Below are 19,707 nucleotides of genomic sequence, written 5' to 3'. Positions count from 1 at the left end.
GAGATAGAGTTTGAGTACGATCAATTTAGAAAAAAGCTTTAGGATACATGGAAGGACATTAGAATCAGTTAATAGAATAGAATTTCCCTTAATTTTTTAAATTATAAAATGAATTTTGGAAAGTTGATTAAAAGTATTGAAAATTTAATTCTTCCACGTTTCTTCAAAAACTTTATTTTTTGACATAAATTCACTGAGAGTTATAGCTTGCCATTAAATTCTCTCAGGCATATCCAACATCCTTCCACTGACCCCCAAGAGACCTAATTAAAAGCCCAGCTATAAGAGCTGCTGGCCTTTGCAGCAGGAACAATACACATTTCTAAAAGGACATGGTTGTCAAATCTCTAGAACTACCAGTTCCTTGGTCCAAAATTCAGATTGATATTTAGTTAATAAAGCTAATCAATGTTTTCATCTACCCATAAGGAAAACACAAAGGCTCTTAGAAACAGCTGTGGCAAGAAAGTAGGGCAATTTCCAATTTCCAAGTTGGAAACAGGAGCCACTTTATTTTGTAAAATTTAAGAAACATAGTTTGTATTGTTTTCTATATGCCAGCGTTCAATAACTCATGCATCTACTTTATAGCATTATTATAAACAACCCGTGTTGTCAGGATGTAAGGAACGCTGTTCCTTGGACCTTATTTAAGCAGTCTCTTTCATTCTGTTAGTTTAAAATAGGCAGAGGTGCACCACTGAACACATAATTGTGTTTTTGAAACCACCTCGCTTTTCCAAGGGGTCAGAAACCACATCACTTTTTCTTTTTATTATTGATGCCAACCTTAGCTTTTTATTCCTCTGCACAACTCCAAAGCTCAGTAGTGTCAAAATGAGTGTCATTTATGATCAGCGTGTCGCCAGGATCAAAGGATTCTTCTGCAAAAGACACTGAAAGGTGTACTACACCTATATTCCCCTTACTTACCAGCATCACATGATATAATTTTTAATTTTTTCTTTCTGACTCACACAAATACTTCATGCCTCCTACCCAATCATTTGAAAAAATCAAGAGACAGCATGAGTCAGATTTTTAAGTATTTTTATTTCCCTCTAGTACATGCTTGATATTTAAGTACCATTTGCACTTCAACCAATTGCAAAAAATAAACCCAAAGATCTGCTGTGCCAACGGACACTGCACAGGACTTTCATCAGTTAGTTCACTTATTTCAAAATGTTGCTAACCCTCCAGATGGTTTATTTTAGATATGGACCCTGCCTGTGGTAAATGGACGTAAGGGGGCGATTAAATGAATGACCCCAAAAGGAGTACAATTTACAGTGTGTTTCCATGGTAACAGAATGTCACAAATAAAAATAAATCCAGGTTGCAAAATTACCCAAAATGTGGTTCTAAAGGCAGTCTCTTCAGTTTAGCATGTTTGGGAGGCTGACCTATTCAGTCACGTATGTTTTAAGTCTCTGGTCTGCTTCTTTGTATCTCTTAGGACAATGAAAAAGGAGAAGAGTATTGAATGAGATTGAAAAGGTTGAAATATTGCTGGATTGCATAAGAAAAAAAATAGTGATACAGTCCTCAAAATGTATCATTTTGATAATGTTGGAAATGGAAAAATTTAAATTCAGAATGTATTAATTTTTGTCACCTGCTTCTTAAATCCTACCGTTCTTCAAAATAACAGAATAACATGGAACTGGATATTACAGAAAGCCACAAAAAATTCCTAGGGGCATGCCCAGTAAGAGGAAGTGTTTTTTTTTTTTTTTTTTTTAATATATCTTATTGGAGCTATTACATGGTTTTGTTATTGAAAGCTTATTTAAGACACATTTGGAAGTTACTTTAAAGATCCTCTGGGAACTGCTGGTATTACTTGGTTAATCTAGAAATTTTTATTTTATCTTTAAGGTCAATAAACAGAAATAAGGAAGAAGGAGCATCTACCCACCATGCATTCATCCAATCTTTCTTTCAGAAGACATTACTGAACATCTACTCTCTTCAAAGTAGAGGACTAGGCACTAAACGTTTTTCTAATAATTTACATATATTTCTTCATCTGAAATTCCCTTTAAGTCTCTCAATAAGATGTTAAGTTAGAGCAAATAGAGTATCATTCACACATTCAAGTTTCCTAAAATAAAATATAATAATAAAAACTTTATTTTTGTCTTTGCAAGTTGGTTCAAGACAAAACTAAGTAGATCACAGTGACTGAAACAAAAACAGAGGTATATACATAAACTCTGTTTCTGATCCTGTAAGTATCCTGGCTGGTCCCTCCAGTCGGTATTTATATCTTTTTTGATAGAAGTAATGTCTAGGCAACTGCAGGTAATTCACCAAGTAGATAACCTTCTCTGAAGTTTATTGATTCAATTGGAGAAGAATAATGTTGGGCGGGGCCAGAGATGACCAAAGGCAAATTATAAATTAATGAGATTGCACTGCATTCTGCTTTATGATTTCCCTTCTGAACCTCAAGAACTCTTATGTGACTCTCCAGATGCCCTGGACTCCCAACAGTTCTCAAACATCGACTTGTAGCATTGACTTTCCCTGGCTTAGAAGAGAATGTGAACAAAGCCAAAGTTTTATAAAAAGGGAGATAATCAAAAGAATTAAGGACATTCTTCTGAGTGAAAGGTGTCTTTCTGAGCTACTGATTAATATAAAAGATTCAAAGATTTATTTTTCATTAACAGCCTTGAGGGGAGAAACTCAGCGACTTTGTTAAAAACTTCTCTTTGGCTTAAAATCTTGCAGGACAATAAAATGAGAATGGTTGTCTACAAATATAGCAACTACAAGGTCTAAATCAGTCTTTACTGATTGTTAAATGATGATTATAGTAACAGTAGTATATGTTTCCTATTCTTCATCAGCTTTAAAAAAAACTTTTCCTTCCCTTCAGTACTTTTTGTTCTATGAAGGATTTCTATTACAGATGTATGAGAGAGTGAGAATGATGGGTGTGGTAATGTCTGCTATTTTCCAGTTTGAATAAAGCTCCCTGTGCAGAATGACAAAGTAATCGAATACAAAAAATAAATCGCTTTACAGCACTCGATCCAATTATTTTAGTTTAAAAATTGAGTTAAGGCCGGGCGCGGTGGCTCACGCCTGTAATCCTAGCTCTCTGGGAGGCCAAGGCGGGTGGATTGTTTGAGCTCAGGAGTTCGAGAGCAGCCTGAGCAAGAGTGAGACCCTGTCTCTACTAAAATTAGAAAGAAATTAATCAGCCAACTAAAAATATATAGAAAAAATTAGCCGGGCATGGTGGTGCATGCCTGTAGTCCCAGCTACTCGGGAGGCTGCAGCAGTAGGATCACTTCAGCCCAGGAGTTTGAGGTTGCTGTGAGCTAGGCTGACGCCACGGCACTCGCTCTAGCCAGGGCAACAGACTGAGACTCTGTCTCAAAAAAAAAAAAAAAAAAAAATGAGTTAAAGTCAGACCCAGAATTAAGCAGTTTGGTTTTCAGTTGTTAGTACTTCAGGCTTGTAATTATTGATTGTTCAACTAGACTGTAAGATATTTGAAGGTATGGACTCTACACATTTATAGATGATTGGTCTTAGGACTTAGCAAATTTTTAAGAGGGAAATTAGCAAAAATGTAGAGTAACTTTTTAAAAATGTCTAATATGTAACAGGCATCATACTAGACAAATGCTTTGCAACCACATCTCCTTTAATCCTTTCAGCATCAGTGCAACAATGGTGTTGTTATAGCCACTGTTTCTGATAATACATTAATGCCTCCAACACTAGTTTAGTGGCTAGTGCATAGTGATAATTTCATAAATCAGAATGTATCAGTCAAGTTTTCTTACTGTCAAGAATTGTAAAATAGCTCTTGCTAATTTAAGCATAAAAGAGATATACTAAAGGATATCAATTAGCACACAAAATCTTCCCCAGAATAGGGTAGAAAGCTAGGTTTGGAAGACTCACAGTGAGGACTAACATCCCAAATCATGCCCCAAATCTGATTCCCTGAAGACACACTGACACACCTGCTAGGCACACACATCAACATTTGTACTTCCGGTGCCAACAACACAGGGCACTGAACCTGTGGCTGGAATTGCTACCAGTGGAAATTGGGTGGAGCTATTATCACCACTGCCCCATTGTCACTGTTTTTTGTGTTATCAAATTCTGAAGTCAAAGTCTAGTATGGTGTGTTGATTGGAGGAGTCTATAGACTGGTGTCCAAACCAGGGAACTGTTGAGAGTAAAAAAGTCACTATTAAGAATTATTCCAAGATAGCAAGCCCAAAATAGAACATATGAGCACCCTCCATTAATTCTGTGCCCTTGCTGCAAAGAGATCTTGGAAAGTACATTTTCAGCTTCTATAATAAAATGTGGTCTTGGCCTCTCATCGTACTTGCAGTATAGGGAATTACCTGAATGTCAGAAGAGGTTATAAGGCTGGGTGGTCCAAAGAGAAGAACAAATGTCCACTACTGAGTGAAGAACTGAATTTTAAATAACCTGTAACACAATTAATAAGGTCTGTCTCATGATAAAGTGCTCTTCCTTTCCATTATACCATGCTTTGCATACTGTAGTATAGCAATTCTCAGCTGAGGGTATACATCAGAACTTCCTAAACAGTATTTTAAACACATAGATTGCAGGGCCTCACTCTAACCTACTGAACCAAAATCTCTGAGAATGGTGCTCTGACCAGAATCTGTAATTTTAATGTGCTTCAGAGAAAAAAAATCAATTTGAAAGGAGATACTCGTGGAAATAAGGCCACAAGTACCTTTTGGATGGTTATTAGTTTCCTGAGCTATTCCATTTTTTGCAAGGTAGACTTGATTAGACGCATTCCATAGAATTTATAGGAGCTAGAAGAAAATCTGTTTAATATGGTAATAGGCAATAAAATAGAACTATAACTTTTTTAATTGGTTGCACTTAATTTCCCCTATTATTATCATTAATTGGCAATCTTCAGGTATCTCTCAGGCACTTAGAAATGTCCATGGCACTACGCATACGAAGGCTGAGAAACAGAAGATTCCAGAGAACATGTCTTTTTTTTTCTTGCTGTTGACAGTGAATGCTCAGGATAATGAAGACCATGTCCCGCTGCATTTCTGTTCTCGATTTGGACACCACGATATTGTGAAGTACCTGCTTCAAAGTGATTTGGAAGTTCAGCCCCATGTTGTTAATATCTATGGAGACACCCCTTTGCACCTGTGAGTATTACATAGGGTTCCATAGGTCCTCCAGGTACACTGCATGTACTCTCTTACTATTATCAAAATATTTTCTTCAAATCTAGGGCGTGCTACAATGGCAAATTTGAAGTTGCCAAGGAAATCATCCAAATATCAGGAACAGAAAGTCTGACTAAGGAAAACATCTTCAGTGAAACAGCTTTTCACAGGTAAAAGAATATTTAAGTGCAATAGCCACTAACTTAGCTGACACCCTACAGCACCTGAAGTTGTGTACATAAAGCAAGAACAAATAGTGGCAAATGTTGCAATCAGAGACCGATAGCAGAGGTAGAGCAGAGGACAAGGAGCCCAAGCTAGATGCACAGAAGAAAAGGTGAAGGCAGATGCTGCAGTCAGTACAACAGATGGGGCTGAAGCCAGATGCTGCATTCCTGGCAGCAGCCACAAAGACAGGGACGGATGTTGCCACGGCAACAGGCATATCAACATCTGTAAGCATATTGCTTCTATTCCTCTTCACTCTGTGGAAAGCTGCCAAAAAGGGCTGTGCCCATAATCCTCCTCCGACAAGAATCTCATTACCAGAATTCATCAGCATCAAATGTGACACTTTTTCCTTACCACTTAAACCTTGTGTGCAAATGTGTCTACCTATCTAAGACATCCATCTGTCAGCCTGTAAAAGCCTAGTCAGTGTGGCCACTCAGATACCTAAGAAGGCATTAGCTCTTTTCTAGGAATCCATGAGAGCCCTTTACAGTGTGCTCTAGAGAAACACATTGAAGGAGCAGCTGGAATTAGAAAAGTTGCAATAAAAAAAAAAGAGATAAAGAAGGAAAGAAAATGTTGCTAATAACTCAGAGCCATAGTTTCCTAAAATGTGCAAAAGGAAGGTGGATGTTTTATAAAATTTAAAGTCTTCATTTTTAATGAGTTACTGTTTTCCTATAAATGTAAATCAGTCATTTAAATTTAGTAAATCTTGAATATAAGATGATTTACCTATATATTACATATTTCTTGGCTACTTTGCAACCTCTAAAAATGTATTTGAGACTAATTTGTTATTTATATAATGTTTATATTGCACTGGTGAATAGTAGAAATGAGGAGACTCTTTTTCATACTGAACTAAAATTAAGCTTGTGCTTCTACATTAGGCATCAACCTGTCAAATTTCACATGAATTTCCAAATTTTTCTTATCGACCAAAGAGGTCAGCCAAAAAGGAGGTGAAGAAAAACCATCATTTATGGAGTGGTGACTAATGCCAGTTGATTTGCATTCATTATCTCATTTAATCCTCATAACCATTTTATGAAGTTGGATTTATTATCTCTCTTTTACAGATGAGAAAGTTGAGACTCAGGGTAGTCAAGGAACTTGCCAAAGTTACTTATGGCTAGAAAATAATGTAGTAAATAAATGCCTGCCTAATTCCAAATCCTGTGCTGTTTACATATCTTCATGTTCTAGTAGCAAAATATTTTGCCTGTTTTCTACACACTCGGTAACAGAACAGAAGCAGGAACTCTTCAGATCATACCTTCAGTCAAAATGGATCAGTGGAATCTGTCCCTGAAGGGGCCATTGGCAGAACCGATATGTACTGGTTACTGATATTCTCTTTCTTCATTAGGTCATGCCTGTTAAGGCTGACACCTCGGGCTAGTTTTTAAATCATTTTGCTACTTTGTGCATTAAAATTGGAACCAACTGTAATCAGAAGGTGACTGTCACCTCCAGAAGTTGTCTAGATGAGAAATTTTATAAAATGAGTTAAAAGTATATACTCAATTGTTTTATAATATTTTGTGTAAGCCTGTGGCTACTAGGAATAACAGATTAATATTTTTTGTTCTATTCATTTTAAGCACATATTTATAAAAGAAACTCCTTTTACATGAGGAATTCACTCTGAATACAAATTTTTGTATGTACAAATCACAGTGCTTCGCACAGTAAGCATTCAATGCATTTCTGTTATTGTTTTCATATGTATGTACACATACATACATACACATGTATATATTTGCAGACATATATTAATATGACATGCACATGTGCATGTATATATAAATGCATACATATATGTACACATATATTATGTATATATTCCAAACTCGTTATTTTCTATAGTAGTTGCTTTGAAAATAAACAATGAACAATTCAGACAATGGAATATTAAATGTGTACTGTTAACGGGTCTTATCTATAATGCAAATAATTAATGGTGATATAATACATTGTACTGAGATGGTAGCTTTTTACTCACTTGATTATTCAAGAAAAGAATTATTAAAGGACTGCCTTGTGTTGGTGCTGGTAGGGACATTAGGATGACAGGATCCTTTCTGTCTTTAAAGGAGCTCTGTGTAGGGTAACAGGGTAAACAGAGGTGTTTTCATTACCATAACACCATGTGATAAGAGCCATAAAATTGAAATGATAAGGAACCAAAGGAGACAGCAATGAATTCTGCCTTTGGCTCATGAGAATGCTTCACAGAGGGAGTAATTGTTCAGCTGGAAGAAGAATGAATGATATTTCATTAAAGAAAAATGACTTGGGCAAGGCCATCCCAGGAAGAGGAAATGGTAATAATATCCAGTAAATTTCCTCTTTCTTCTAGAGCCAAGTTGCTGTGCCCTTCCTTTAGGCCTGATCTAGATGGGGCTTTGCCTGGTGCTAGCTCCTTCCAGTCTCCCAGTACATACCTTGTAGCTCTCTGGGATTTGGAAGTAGAGTGTTGCTTGTGATCAAGTGATGGCAAAAGTAGAGGCATTTATTATGAAACTACAGAAAGAGAAAATTGATGAGACTTACCAGTCAAAATATTAAATCCAGTAGTCATTGCTAGGCATGATTTATCTTATATAAAATCTTTTTTCTAGGCATCTTAGCTTTACTAATAAACAGTAGAAATCGGAATTTCAATTAAGTACTTCATCGAATCTAGTTGTAAAATTTATCTATAAAAGTCTCATTTTCTTTGGTTCTTGGAATATGTTAATTTTTCCACAAAAACTTTCTCATAACTGGAAAGAGCTGATAATGAACAGTCCTCTACAGCTTGTGATATGATTCTATAAGCATTATTTCACTTGAAATTTCAGCAACAATTTGACAAATAGAGAAAATATCATCTATTATTATTTTATAGATAGTAAAACTAAAACTCAAAGAGGCCAAATAACTTGTCTAAGTTCCTCTGGCTAGTGTATAGCAGAGCTCCGGCTTTTGAGTCTACAACAAATGCTCCCTTAGTAAAATGATAGCTTTGAGATGTTATTTCTGGTCAAGGAAGTCTCTGGAGAGACAGTGGATGGTTTTTCCAGGGAATAATTTCAGACTGCATTCTGAATTTGACTAAAAATCCAGTAGCCTCCTGGATTCCTCATTCAATTGTTCTGCAGAATCATTCTTAGGTCCCACAGCTAAAAATGCGTGGAGCTCTTACAATACAATATCTTTCCTCTTTTTATAATAAAGAACTGAAATCATAGGAAATACTTGACAAGAAAACACTAGAGATTTTACATCACCTTTCTTGAAGGTCTAGATGTGAGAATCTTTAGGATTTTATCACTGTATGTACACATTTTTATTCACACTTGATGTTCAGTGCTTGCTTGGATTTTATTACCTCCTTCTTCTCTCTCCTTCCTTCCTTCTTCCTTCTTTGTCTTGTTGGCACTCCTACATACACATGAGCAACTAAAATAGCCTGGCTTAATCAGCATTGTGTTCGTTTGCTAGGACTGCCATAAACAAAGTACCACAGATTGGGTGGCTTAAACAACAGAAATTTGTCATCTCACAGTTTTGGAAGTTAGAAGACCAATATCAAGGAGTCAGCAGGTTTGGTTTATTCTGAGGTCCCCCCTTGGCTTGAAGATGGCCACCTAGCTGTGTCCTCACATGGTTGTCCCTCTCTCTGTGTCATATGCCCTAATCCCCTCTTCTTATAAGGACACCAGTCATATTGGATTAGAGCTCGCCCTAATGATCCTATTTTAACTTAATTATCTCTTTAAAGACACTATCTCTAAATACAGTCACATTGTGAAGTTATGGGGGTTAGGGCTTCAACATATGAATTTCAGGGGTAGGGCACAATTTAGCCTATAACAAGGGCCTTCTATTTTCCTTATTTTGTGTTTTTGCAGTGCATGTACCTATGGAAAGAATATTGACCTAGTTAAATTTCTTCTTGATCAGAATGTCATAAACATCAACCACCAAGGAAGGGACGGGCACACAGGTAAGACTGTGGTGAGAACATTGCTAGTTCCAGATGTTTATCAATCAATGCTCAAGCATTGTGGTGTGCCAAGGGATAAGGGGACATTGGGAGGGGTCAACCTCAATGGGGAGAGGTGTTTTATCATCTGGCATCATTTAGAATTGATGGTGACTGGTGACAATATTTAATGAAAAGCAGACTGACTTTTGGTCAATTTCATTATTATGCTAAATTATCTACAGGCAGTCACCCACCTATAGCCCACTCCAAGGACAGACTGCCCACACCACCTTACCCTTGGTTTGGTGGTCAAGAAAAATACCTGCTTGGGGTCTTTGTTCTTTTACTTGTGTAAAGATGCTAACATTTTTTTTCTAGGTGATTACAGTAGATGTAGAAATATCAGAAATTGTACTGAGCAAAAGTCAGTTTATATAGAAGATTGAGTAGAATAAAATATGTCTTTTGCTTAAAGTATTGTCTTCTTTGCTCAATAATAAAATTAATTCTTCATCAAAGAAATCAATCATTACTTCATATCTCTGGAAACCATGCTATTATGTGGTGATAAGTATATTTTGAAAATTGGGGTGCAATTTTCTTTTGTTCTTATTTCATTCTTTCAATTCTTTTCTATTACAGGATTACACTCTGCTTGCTACCATGGTCACATTCGCCTGGTTCAGTTCTTATTGGATAATGGAGCTGATATGAATCTAGTAGCTTGTGATCCCAGCAGGTCTAGTGGTGAAAAAGATGAGCAGACATGTTTGATGTGGGCTTATGAAAAAGGTGTGTTTTTAATCATGCATCTCTATAGTAATACTGTGTGCATAGATTATATCAATGCATCAATAATTTCTTTGCTTGTATGACTTGTACACTCTCATTTCTTCTGTAGATTTTATTTGAGTCTCTGGGGTCTTGGATCAAAGAGTCCAATAGACCATCATTACAGAAGGCAACTTCTGAGCTGCAGATGAGCTGAAGGCATTCTCAATATTTGTACTTTTAAAAGGAATGGTCATATTTCTAAATACTGGACAAACAAAATTTTGATATGTAATGATAGTACAGTGGACTTACAGCTAGTTATTATATCTTAAATAGGGCTATTTTGATGAGTTTTTGAATTTTTAAAAAGGGGATTAAGAACAAGGGGAAAAAAGGAACATTTGTCAGATCTAACCCTGATGACAACACCTGTGCTAGAAAAATGTGAGGGAGCCAATGATTAGTGCTTAAAAATAAACTTACTTAAGCTCAAAGCGGTGAGAGCTTAGACTCTGGTGTGAGAATACCTGGGTTTACGTCAGCCATGTTCTTTGACCTTGTGCAAGTTATTTAACCTTGCTGAGCTCCACTGTTCTCATCTGAAAAATAAGGATAGCAGAAACTTCTAGTTCACAAGGGTGTAAAGATAAATGAGATAATATGTGCAAATTGCTTAGAAGACTGGCTGGCATGAATTAAATAACAAATAATTGATATTTTAGGTGATATGGAACAGCGTATATTGTCATTGAAATTATAGAGTTATAACTGAATACTGTAAAATATACAAGACTTTAAAGAAACGTTTTGTCATTTTAACTTTCGATGACTGCATTGTCTTTTTAAAATGTTTAAGTATGTAAAGAAATATAGTTATCTTTTTGAATGCTAGAATCCTAAAAGATCATCCTGAAAAAGGCAATTACTAAGCTATAAGATTTCTCAGCCTACCAAGCTCATTTATTAATAAAAAGTTTTCTGCCTAAAGTGGGAAATGAAAGTCCATCAATGAAAGGAGAGATGGAGTCTGATGAATGGAAATAGAGAGCTGTTGTAGGCATATAGTAAGCAAACAGACAAGAAGAAGGAAAAACGTATAAGTCTGAAGACTACTAGTGAAAAAATGATATAGGAGTTACTTTTAAAAAGTGAAGAGACATGGAATATTAGATAATGAGTTGGATGTAGGCTTGCTATCTTTTTTACTTTTTATTTGAGTATTGTATACATACACCTTTGCACATATTATACATGTACAGCTCAATGAATTTTCACAAACTGAACTCACCCAGCACCCACATGAGGAAGCCAAACATGACTAGCACCCTAGAAATCCCATTTCCACTATCTTCAAATCACTCCCCCAAGGAGGGTATTACTGTCTTCTTATAGCATAGTTAGTTTTGCCTCTATCTGCACTTTATATAAATGGAATGTTATGGTATGTACTTCTTTGTGTCTGGCTTTTATTAGCCAGCAACTTATCAGATCCATCCATATCATTGTAGACAGTTGTAGATTCTTCATTCTTATTGTCATATAATGTTATGTGACTGTATCATAATTTACTTATTAATTCTTTTGTTCATGGGCATTTGTATAATTTTCAACTAGGGGATATTAAGAATACTGTGCCATGAACATTCACATACACAAGTGCATGTTTTTAATTGTTGCATTTCTGTTTGGCATAAAAGCCCTGTATTTTGTATTTTAAAAAATGTAGGGCCGGGCGCGGTGGCTCACGCCTGTAATCCTAGCTCTCTGGGAGGCCGAGGCAGGCGGATTGTTTGAGCTCAGGAGTTCGAAACCAGCCTGAGCAAGAGTGAGACCCTGTCTCTACTAAAATTAGAAAGAAATTAATTGGACAACTAAAAATATATAGAAAAAAATAGCCGGGCATGGTGGTGCATGCCTGTAGTCCCAGCTACTCGGGAGGCTGAGGCAGGAGGATCGCTTGAGCCCAGGAGTTTGAGGTTGCTGTGAGCTAGGATGACGCCACGGCACTCTAGCCTGGGCAACACAGTGAGACTCTGTCTCAAAAAAAAAAAAAAAAAATGTAGGTAACTCTATATTTGAGAAATATAGTTGGGAAATCTTATGTAATTCTGAAGTCTCGGGGAGGCCATCCTAAATTCTAGCTGCTCAACACATTACATTTATTCAAATGATTTTCAGACAGTGTCTCTTAAGAAATATGTTTCAGAGTAAGACTATTTACAAAGTATTAGTCTTCCAGAAGGCAACTCAGAAATTGCCGCTACAGCTATCTCTTCACAGGGGTTGGCTTTGTTTGTTTTTAGTTGATTGAGAGTGATAGTTGAAAACTGGCTTTACCTTTATGCTTTGTGGATTTCCACACTTTCATGAAACAATGTATCATCATGTTAGCTCCCAAGATTTCCAACCAAATGACAAAAAAAATCTTTCAGCTTAGAGGAATTGCCCACTGGCCTCTGCAACATATGCTGTATTTGTCAGCCTTATTTGTTCAAACTAATGTGCCAAGCATCAGTGTTGCACTCTATTATTACTATGAATTTTAACAAATTGAATGTTAGTACCCAGGAGACAGATGGATGTTTTGCATATGTTCTGGGGCAAAGAAAATCAAACAAAAAATGAAATTGTTGGTATTTTCTCTTGCTAGAGAAATGTTACATTGTCTTCATATGTTCAGAGAGTACGAAAGTGGCCTGTAATAAAGAATTGCTTCCCTTTTTCCCTGGAACTGGGAATCACCAAATTAATTGATATGGCATACTAAGAGTTTTCCTGAGCAATTTGGAGATGAAGTTGAGGAAGCACTAAAACTCCACTTGGAGCTCCCTCTTTATAGAAGAGATAATGTAAGAATAGCCCCACCACAATTTATCATGTACCCTATCCTATCCTGAGAGAGAGAAACTGGAAGTGAGCTTCACAACCAGGATCTGCCTGTTCGAGTAGGAGTATATCTGCCCAACTCGAATAGCTCATCCTAGTTTAGTCTCTTAACAGAGAACCGTGGAGTCTCTCAACAGCACCTGTGTTTGAATGGTTCTAGACCAAATTTCTCACCTGACTCAAACTAAATTTTAGCTGACCTTCTTTCTGCTTTATGATAGCATTGAGGGGTGTTTTGGAGTTCTGGAAGAGTTATCTACTCTCTTTTGGAATACTTTCAGAAAAAGAGTTTACTCACCATGGCTCCTGGTGGGATCAGATATGCAGAATACTTGTTATTTGCATAGCCCTTTGAACCTAAAGAGGTCAAAATCAATCTTAGAAATAGTTTTCCTGGTGACCCTGATTGCACACAGAAACCTTAAGTTTCAAAATTTTTCTGCCAGACTGCTTAGAGCTCCAATTTTACAGTATTTAGAGTGTTTCTCCTCCCCAAGTCTCACCACCCCCCTTCTTTTCTACTATTCCATCTGAAAGTGTAGCGATAGCTGTCTCACTCATTTGGATTTGTTCTGCCCTTTCCCTGTGGTACAAAGGACTTGTATGAATCAATTTAAATTGGCCAGAAAAAATAGCCAGCAGCCTGCTTATGTTCAAATCCTCTGCCCTAATCACCAGTATGGAAAACCCATTGAAAAGACCTGCACATAATCTTACATCCATTGCATTAAAGATGAAACTGCCAAATTGAAAAGATTTCAGCCAATTAGAATTGAACACATAGCTCAATAGTGTGTCTGGCAGTTAGATTTGAAAAGGCTGCCTTTGACAAAGAAAAGCACTCCTTTATGTCAGGCTGTGTAGGGTCAGAAAATAACCAAAACTAGAAACAGAACTAAAAACTTCTTGTTTGCTTCAGTACTGATGCCAGTTAAAGTAATTTACAGAGGCTCCTATCCCAATATCTAATTACCCAGAATACAATATTTGTATACAGCAGACGCACTCTAATTCACAGTGACAGGGAGCTGGAGTTGGAGAATTAGTGAGTAAGTGAGCAAAAACAATAAAAATCGAGGTTCCTGTACCATGATATATACTTTGTTCATTCCTTTTGACAAGTGTAGTATGGTGTGAATTATTTGTAGTAAATGTACTATAGTGTATTTTCTAAAAGTAATGAAGTCTTATGTTTGTGAGTTTCTGCAGTTTTTAGCCAGTAAAAACTAACTAAGAGATGAGGGTGGGTGAGGAGTAAAGGTAATAAGAGGTGGATTCACTAAATTATTTGTTAAATTTTCACCAATGGATCATAAGCTCTCAGGCTTCTTCTACATTAAATTCTTACCTCTTTGGAGTTTAGTTACTTAGTTTAGTAAACCTAGTTTAGTGTGCTAGAGTGGATTGTGGGTGGAGTTGAGGAAGAGTTAAACAAAAGATTTAGATCATAGTTCAAAATCCATATGTGATTTTTTTTGGTATACTGGTCACATTTCTACATGTTTAGATTCTCTCTTTAAAAAATAAGTAAAATAACTCTACTTATCATTAGAATGGGAAGAACTTTTTTTGGGAGATGTCACAAAAATATTTTTGAAATATAGTAACTATGCAAGAATCTGCATAGTTAAAATGGTTAGTAGAAGAGAGCTTACATTCACCAAGCACCTATCACATATGCATATATACATAATTTAATTATCAAAATAACCCTTTAAATTGGTATTGTCTTTGTTTTATAAATAAGGAGTTTGAGACTTAGAGCTATTAAGTCATACTTGCCCAACCTGCACAGCTGTTAAGTAGAGAGCTGGTACCAAATAGAGAGCTATCTTACTGAAGAGTTCAAGCTCTTAACCAACACACTGCAAAATCAGATCTAAGCCAAAATTCCATCCTTATTAACTTAATGAATTTCAGCAAGTTATTTAACCTCTCTAAGCCTTTATTCTTAAATTTAAAATAAAGAAATTAATATCCACTTTACAGAATTCTGATGAGAGTTAAGGATAAGAGGATAATGCCTGGCATATAACAGATTCTCAATAAAAATGGTGGTAGCTGTTATTGGTAAATTCAGAGAGGAGATTTAGTGGAATCTATGTGACTCCTAAATCCCATGGTCTTTCCTAATTTACAGCATGCTTTAGTGTACAGTAAGAAATCATGATATATTCAGATGATGGGTATCCTCTATAAACCCTCATGAAGGGTTTATATTCCTGCCAAACACCACTGGACAAAACTGGCATATATAAAAGCATGTGTTATTTTGTTATATTGATATATCTTATTTATGGCTCAAGTTATACCATAAATTTTTAAATCTCATGACTGAAGAAAAATCAAGGAAGTTTTGCAAATCACTAATCAAAATATTATGAAAGCAATTCAAAGCCATTATTCTAATATGCATGTTTCATGTAAATATATAAAACAATATTTTAAAACTGTAGCACAAATTTGCAAGCCTCTTTCCTATGGTGGAGTTTTCCCCCACAGTTGAAGAGGAAGGTCAAAGACTTTTTAATCATGTTTTCAAAGCACCACACCAACTGACTGCTAGATTTATTTATTTGGGTATCTGAGGAACATGTAAAACTCAACAAGTACAAAATTGAATTTAACATCTTTTTTGCCCTGTTCAGTCTGTTCTTCCTACTGTGTATCCCTTATTCACTCTATCATTTAATGATACTACTATTCACTTTGTCACCTAATTTAGAAATCTCGAATGACATTTGACTACTTTTTCTTCTTCAACTTTCCCCCAACCCATATCCACTCAATAAAAAAGTCTCCTTTACTTTACTTTACAAGTGCATTTTGAATCCATCCTTTCTTCTTTATTATTACTATCGTTATTTAACTTCAGATCCTTGTCATCTTTCTGCTGATCCGTCTTAACAGCCACATAAATGTTTTTTTTTCTCTTCAGCTTTTTTTTTAAATCTATTTCCCAACTGTAGACTGAGAGATGATGGATTTAAGGTGCAAATAAGGACATATTTTTCCACAGCTTAAAACCCTCCTCTGACACAACTATCACCTATAAGAAAAAGTCCAGCTTGTTATCACAGCATACAAAGACTTCCCTGCCCTGTGCACTTCCTGCCTCTCCAGCCTCATGTCCAGCCACTCCCGCCATGTAGGCAACCCACATGCCACAACCATCACCATGTTCACTAGGCCATCAACATTCATTCAGTGTCCACTCTCTGCCATGCATGTTCTAAACACTTCACGTATATTAACTTGTCAAAGCCACACAATAACTCTGTGAGGCAGTGTCTATTCACATGATAGTAATATAAAACTTCTCATTCATCCCTACACATGTCATATTATTCCATGTTTCTACAACTTTTTCTTATGCAGTTCTCTCCATCTCCACATTGTTTCTGTCCTCTTTACCTCACTCCACTCTCTAAATTTCCAATTCTCACTTCATCTTCAAGACTCGGTTTATGGATCCTTTCTTCCAGAAAGTCTTCGCTGACCTTGCAGCCTGGCATACACATCCTTTCTTTATGTTTTATTGTATCACATGCACATCTCTATATCTGTGTTTTTACCACTTCATACTCAAACTCTCTACCCTACCAAATTGTAAACTTCTTGAGAACAAGCATTTGCGCTATTAATCATTGTCTTTCAAAAACTTGAATTCAGTGGATGACTCCTAATAAATTCTCAATACATGCTTTTTGAAATGAAATAGAGAAAGAGGTGGGAGATATTTTAGACAGAGCATTCTATTCCATGGCCCACTAAATGATATCTGGTGAGTTGATGTTCTCAAGAATGCTAATTATCACTGTTCTGTTGTTGTCTCTGTAGCTATTTCTATAAATATCATGGGTTTCTTATTAACTGCACAATCTTAATATTCAATAAATGGGCAGAACATTTTAAAGAATGCTCTAAAGCTCCTCTTTCTATGCATCGATACTGCAAAAATTTTCCCTCTGGCTGGAATGCTTTTCTCCTTCCTTTTTGTTTAATCAACTCATCATCATTTTTCAAGCTCAGCTTAAAAGACAGTTCCTCAAGGAACTCTTTCCTGGCTCCACCAGACTGTTATAAGATATCAGTATTACCCATGTTCACATCCTCTACCTTTCCTTCCTAGAGTTTAGCTAAGTAAAATTTGAATATAATTATTTTTTTTTTGTTTTCCACTAGACGGCATTCATTACAAGCATAAAGAACATTTCTATTTCAACACTGTATCTCACATACGTAATACTATTCATTCATTCAATAAAAATTTATTGCCAACCTACTATGTGATAAATTTTGTACTAGGGACTGAGGTAAAACAGTGAATAAGACAGACAATATCTCCCTGCTCGTAGGAAGTTTACATTTCTAGGTGGAAGAGACAGGCCACAAACAAACAAAAACAAACAAAAAAACAAATAGAAAATATAGGATAAGAATAAGTGCTATGAATAAAATCAAAAGGAAATGTAACGGTGAGGAAAAAGTTCAAGGACACTATATAAAACTGAGTAGTAATGGAAGGCCTCTATGGAAAGATGTTATTGGAGCTAGCCCTTCAAAGTTGCACAATAAATACTTGAAGAAGAAAAGGAAAGGAAAAAGGAAAGCAAAATGGGAAAGAGAAGAAAAAAAGAAGGAGGATAGCTAAATAATTTAGCTTGCATACGATATTCTCTTGGCAAAAGCATTCGTGCTTGTGGATTCTTATTTCAAGTGAAGGACTGGTGGCATTCTTGTTTAAGCCTGGTGATTAAAGGACAAGAATAATGGGTCAAAGGGATGTGACTTCCCACACTGTGATATAAAATTAAGACATCTTTCAGATTTAAGACCAGAGAAGATAGAGCAAGCAAGAAATTTTTGTTGCCTCTGATCTAAATTGACAGTGTATGGACAAGGACTGTCAGGAGGAAGACGAGCCATAGAAGGGCAACCATCAAAAGCATCCTCTGATTCCACTTTTCAATGCTCCTGGAAAGTGAGTTTTTAACATGAAGGGAAGGGGAGACATTAAAATATTGGGCAAAGTCTCATATACATCTCTTTCCTTTGAAAGTTCTATTCTTTGAATTGGGTGTAAAGCAAGACCCAGGCTGCTCTTATGATGACCTGGACATGTGGGACACATGAAGTCATTAAGAATTCCTTGGCTTCTGTAGTCGAGACCACATCTCCATGTTCTCTACTTATCCTTGAACCTAAAGGGCCTCAGAGTCACAAAGTCAGGGAGATCTTAGTACTGGTGTTACTTACCATTAATCTCCAGCTCTAGTTTTTAAAATAATTCTCATAGCCAGGGATTAATATCAGCATTCATTGTTTCTAAGTTGAACTGGTAGGGGGTGGAAGGAGAACCTTATAGGAAAATTAAAAAATTATACTTCTTCTTAAATAACGATGAAGCCTCTGTTTGGTACATGACCGTAATGCAAATATTAAACTGTCCTTGTAACAGCCTTTTGGGTGACTTGTCATCTTAAACAAAGATCTGTTTTAAAATAAATAACTATTCAGAAGGTTGAAAGCAAAGAGTTTTGCGGGGTGGGGGGGAATCAAATCAAATGTAAGGAGTAAAGGAGAACAAATAGACAAATTAAAGGGAAAGGGTGGAATTTGGAGTTTATATACAGGACTAGAAGAATGGGGAGCAGTAAAGGAAAGATTTCAAGCTGGCAGGAAAATCACATTTCCCAAAATGGTCAGGTGCTCCAGTGAATAATACCCTGAAAGTGCAAATCATTATTATAACTGCATTAGGCTAATAACAAAGCAACCTCCTGTTTTGATAAAGTACTTAGATGTAGATAGTAAATTCTTAGATATAGGAAAACATTTTATTTAATTAGTGGAAATTTGATTATCTCTGGATGTGTTCCATTAGTGTGTCTGGGTTATCTGGGTGTATCCGTTATCAGGAATTTGGCTTCACAAGTCCATTTAGTGAGTTCCATTAAGGTATTTTTCTGCTTAACTCCTTGTGGCCCAGTGTCTGGAAGTTGGGCCTTAGGGGGTTTTCAGGTTTCTTTGCATACACTTTAGTGGCTTGTCAGAGCAGTTCTAGTAGTGGAGAATTTCCCATACGTGGGTGCCTTAGCCCACATTTAGCAGGAGGTGGGAAATCAGGCAGAGATGCCTTCCAGAGCTGAGGGGGCCTCTTGGCATTTCCCTGGCAGACTCATGCTTATCATCAGCCAGAACCCAGGCACTCATTAGGCTGTTGATGAAAAGCATCCCAAAGAAAATGCCAGCAAATCGTGCCACTGTGCTGGCAGGAAACGAAAACTGCTCAGAGCAAGTGGAGCCAAGAGAGCTGTTGAAACGAAAGGTAACATCAAGGGTGTGATCACTGACTCACACAGGCGTTCAGGATTCAGGATGCAGCTTTCTGCTTCACTGGGGAAAGCATGAGGCCCTCTTGTCTGTCAGCCAATGTCAACTCAACAGAGGGTCTGAGATAGACTGGAAGGTGGGCTCTGTGAATTAAGCTTTGTTGGGCTTGGGTAAATGCTAGGAATTTGGGTTGTTTTCTTTCCTCAAAGGAGTCTCTCCTATGAAAAACAGAAATTACAAAAAAGTTTCTGTTGTTGATTTTTTTTTTGTTCCCAACAATTAAGACCA

The 19,707-nt window shown here is 36.5% G+C and overlaps 1 protein-coding gene across 1 annotated transcript in view; it reads left to right on the top strand.

Moving 5' to 3' along the window:
• TNNI3K (TNNI3 interacting kinase) overlaps positions 1-19,707 on the top strand; it is a 302,666-nt gene that overhangs the window by 123,273 nt on the left and 159,686 nt on the right. Inside the window, exons 5-8 of the mRNA XM_012661060.1 lie at positions 5,048-5,192; positions 5,279-5,383; positions 9,347-9,441; positions 10,066-10,215. Of these exons, the coding sequence (XP_012516514.1) occupies positions 5,048-5,192; positions 5,279-5,383; positions 9,347-9,441; positions 10,066-10,215 (495 nt within the window). The remainder of the gene's footprint in view (positions 1-5,047; positions 5,193-5,278; positions 5,384-9,346; positions 9,442-10,065; positions 10,216-19,707) is intronic.

This window comes from Propithecus coquereli, unplaced genomic scaffold, assembly GCF_000956105.1.
Source record: "Propithecus coquereli isolate 6110/MARCELLA unplaced genomic scaffold, Pcoq_1.0 Scaffold7, whole genome shotgun sequence".
Lineage (NCBI taxonomy): Eukaryota > Metazoa > Chordata > Mammalia > Primates > Indriidae > Propithecus > Propithecus coquereli.
This window is presented reverse-complemented; position numbering and strand designations above follow the sequence as displayed.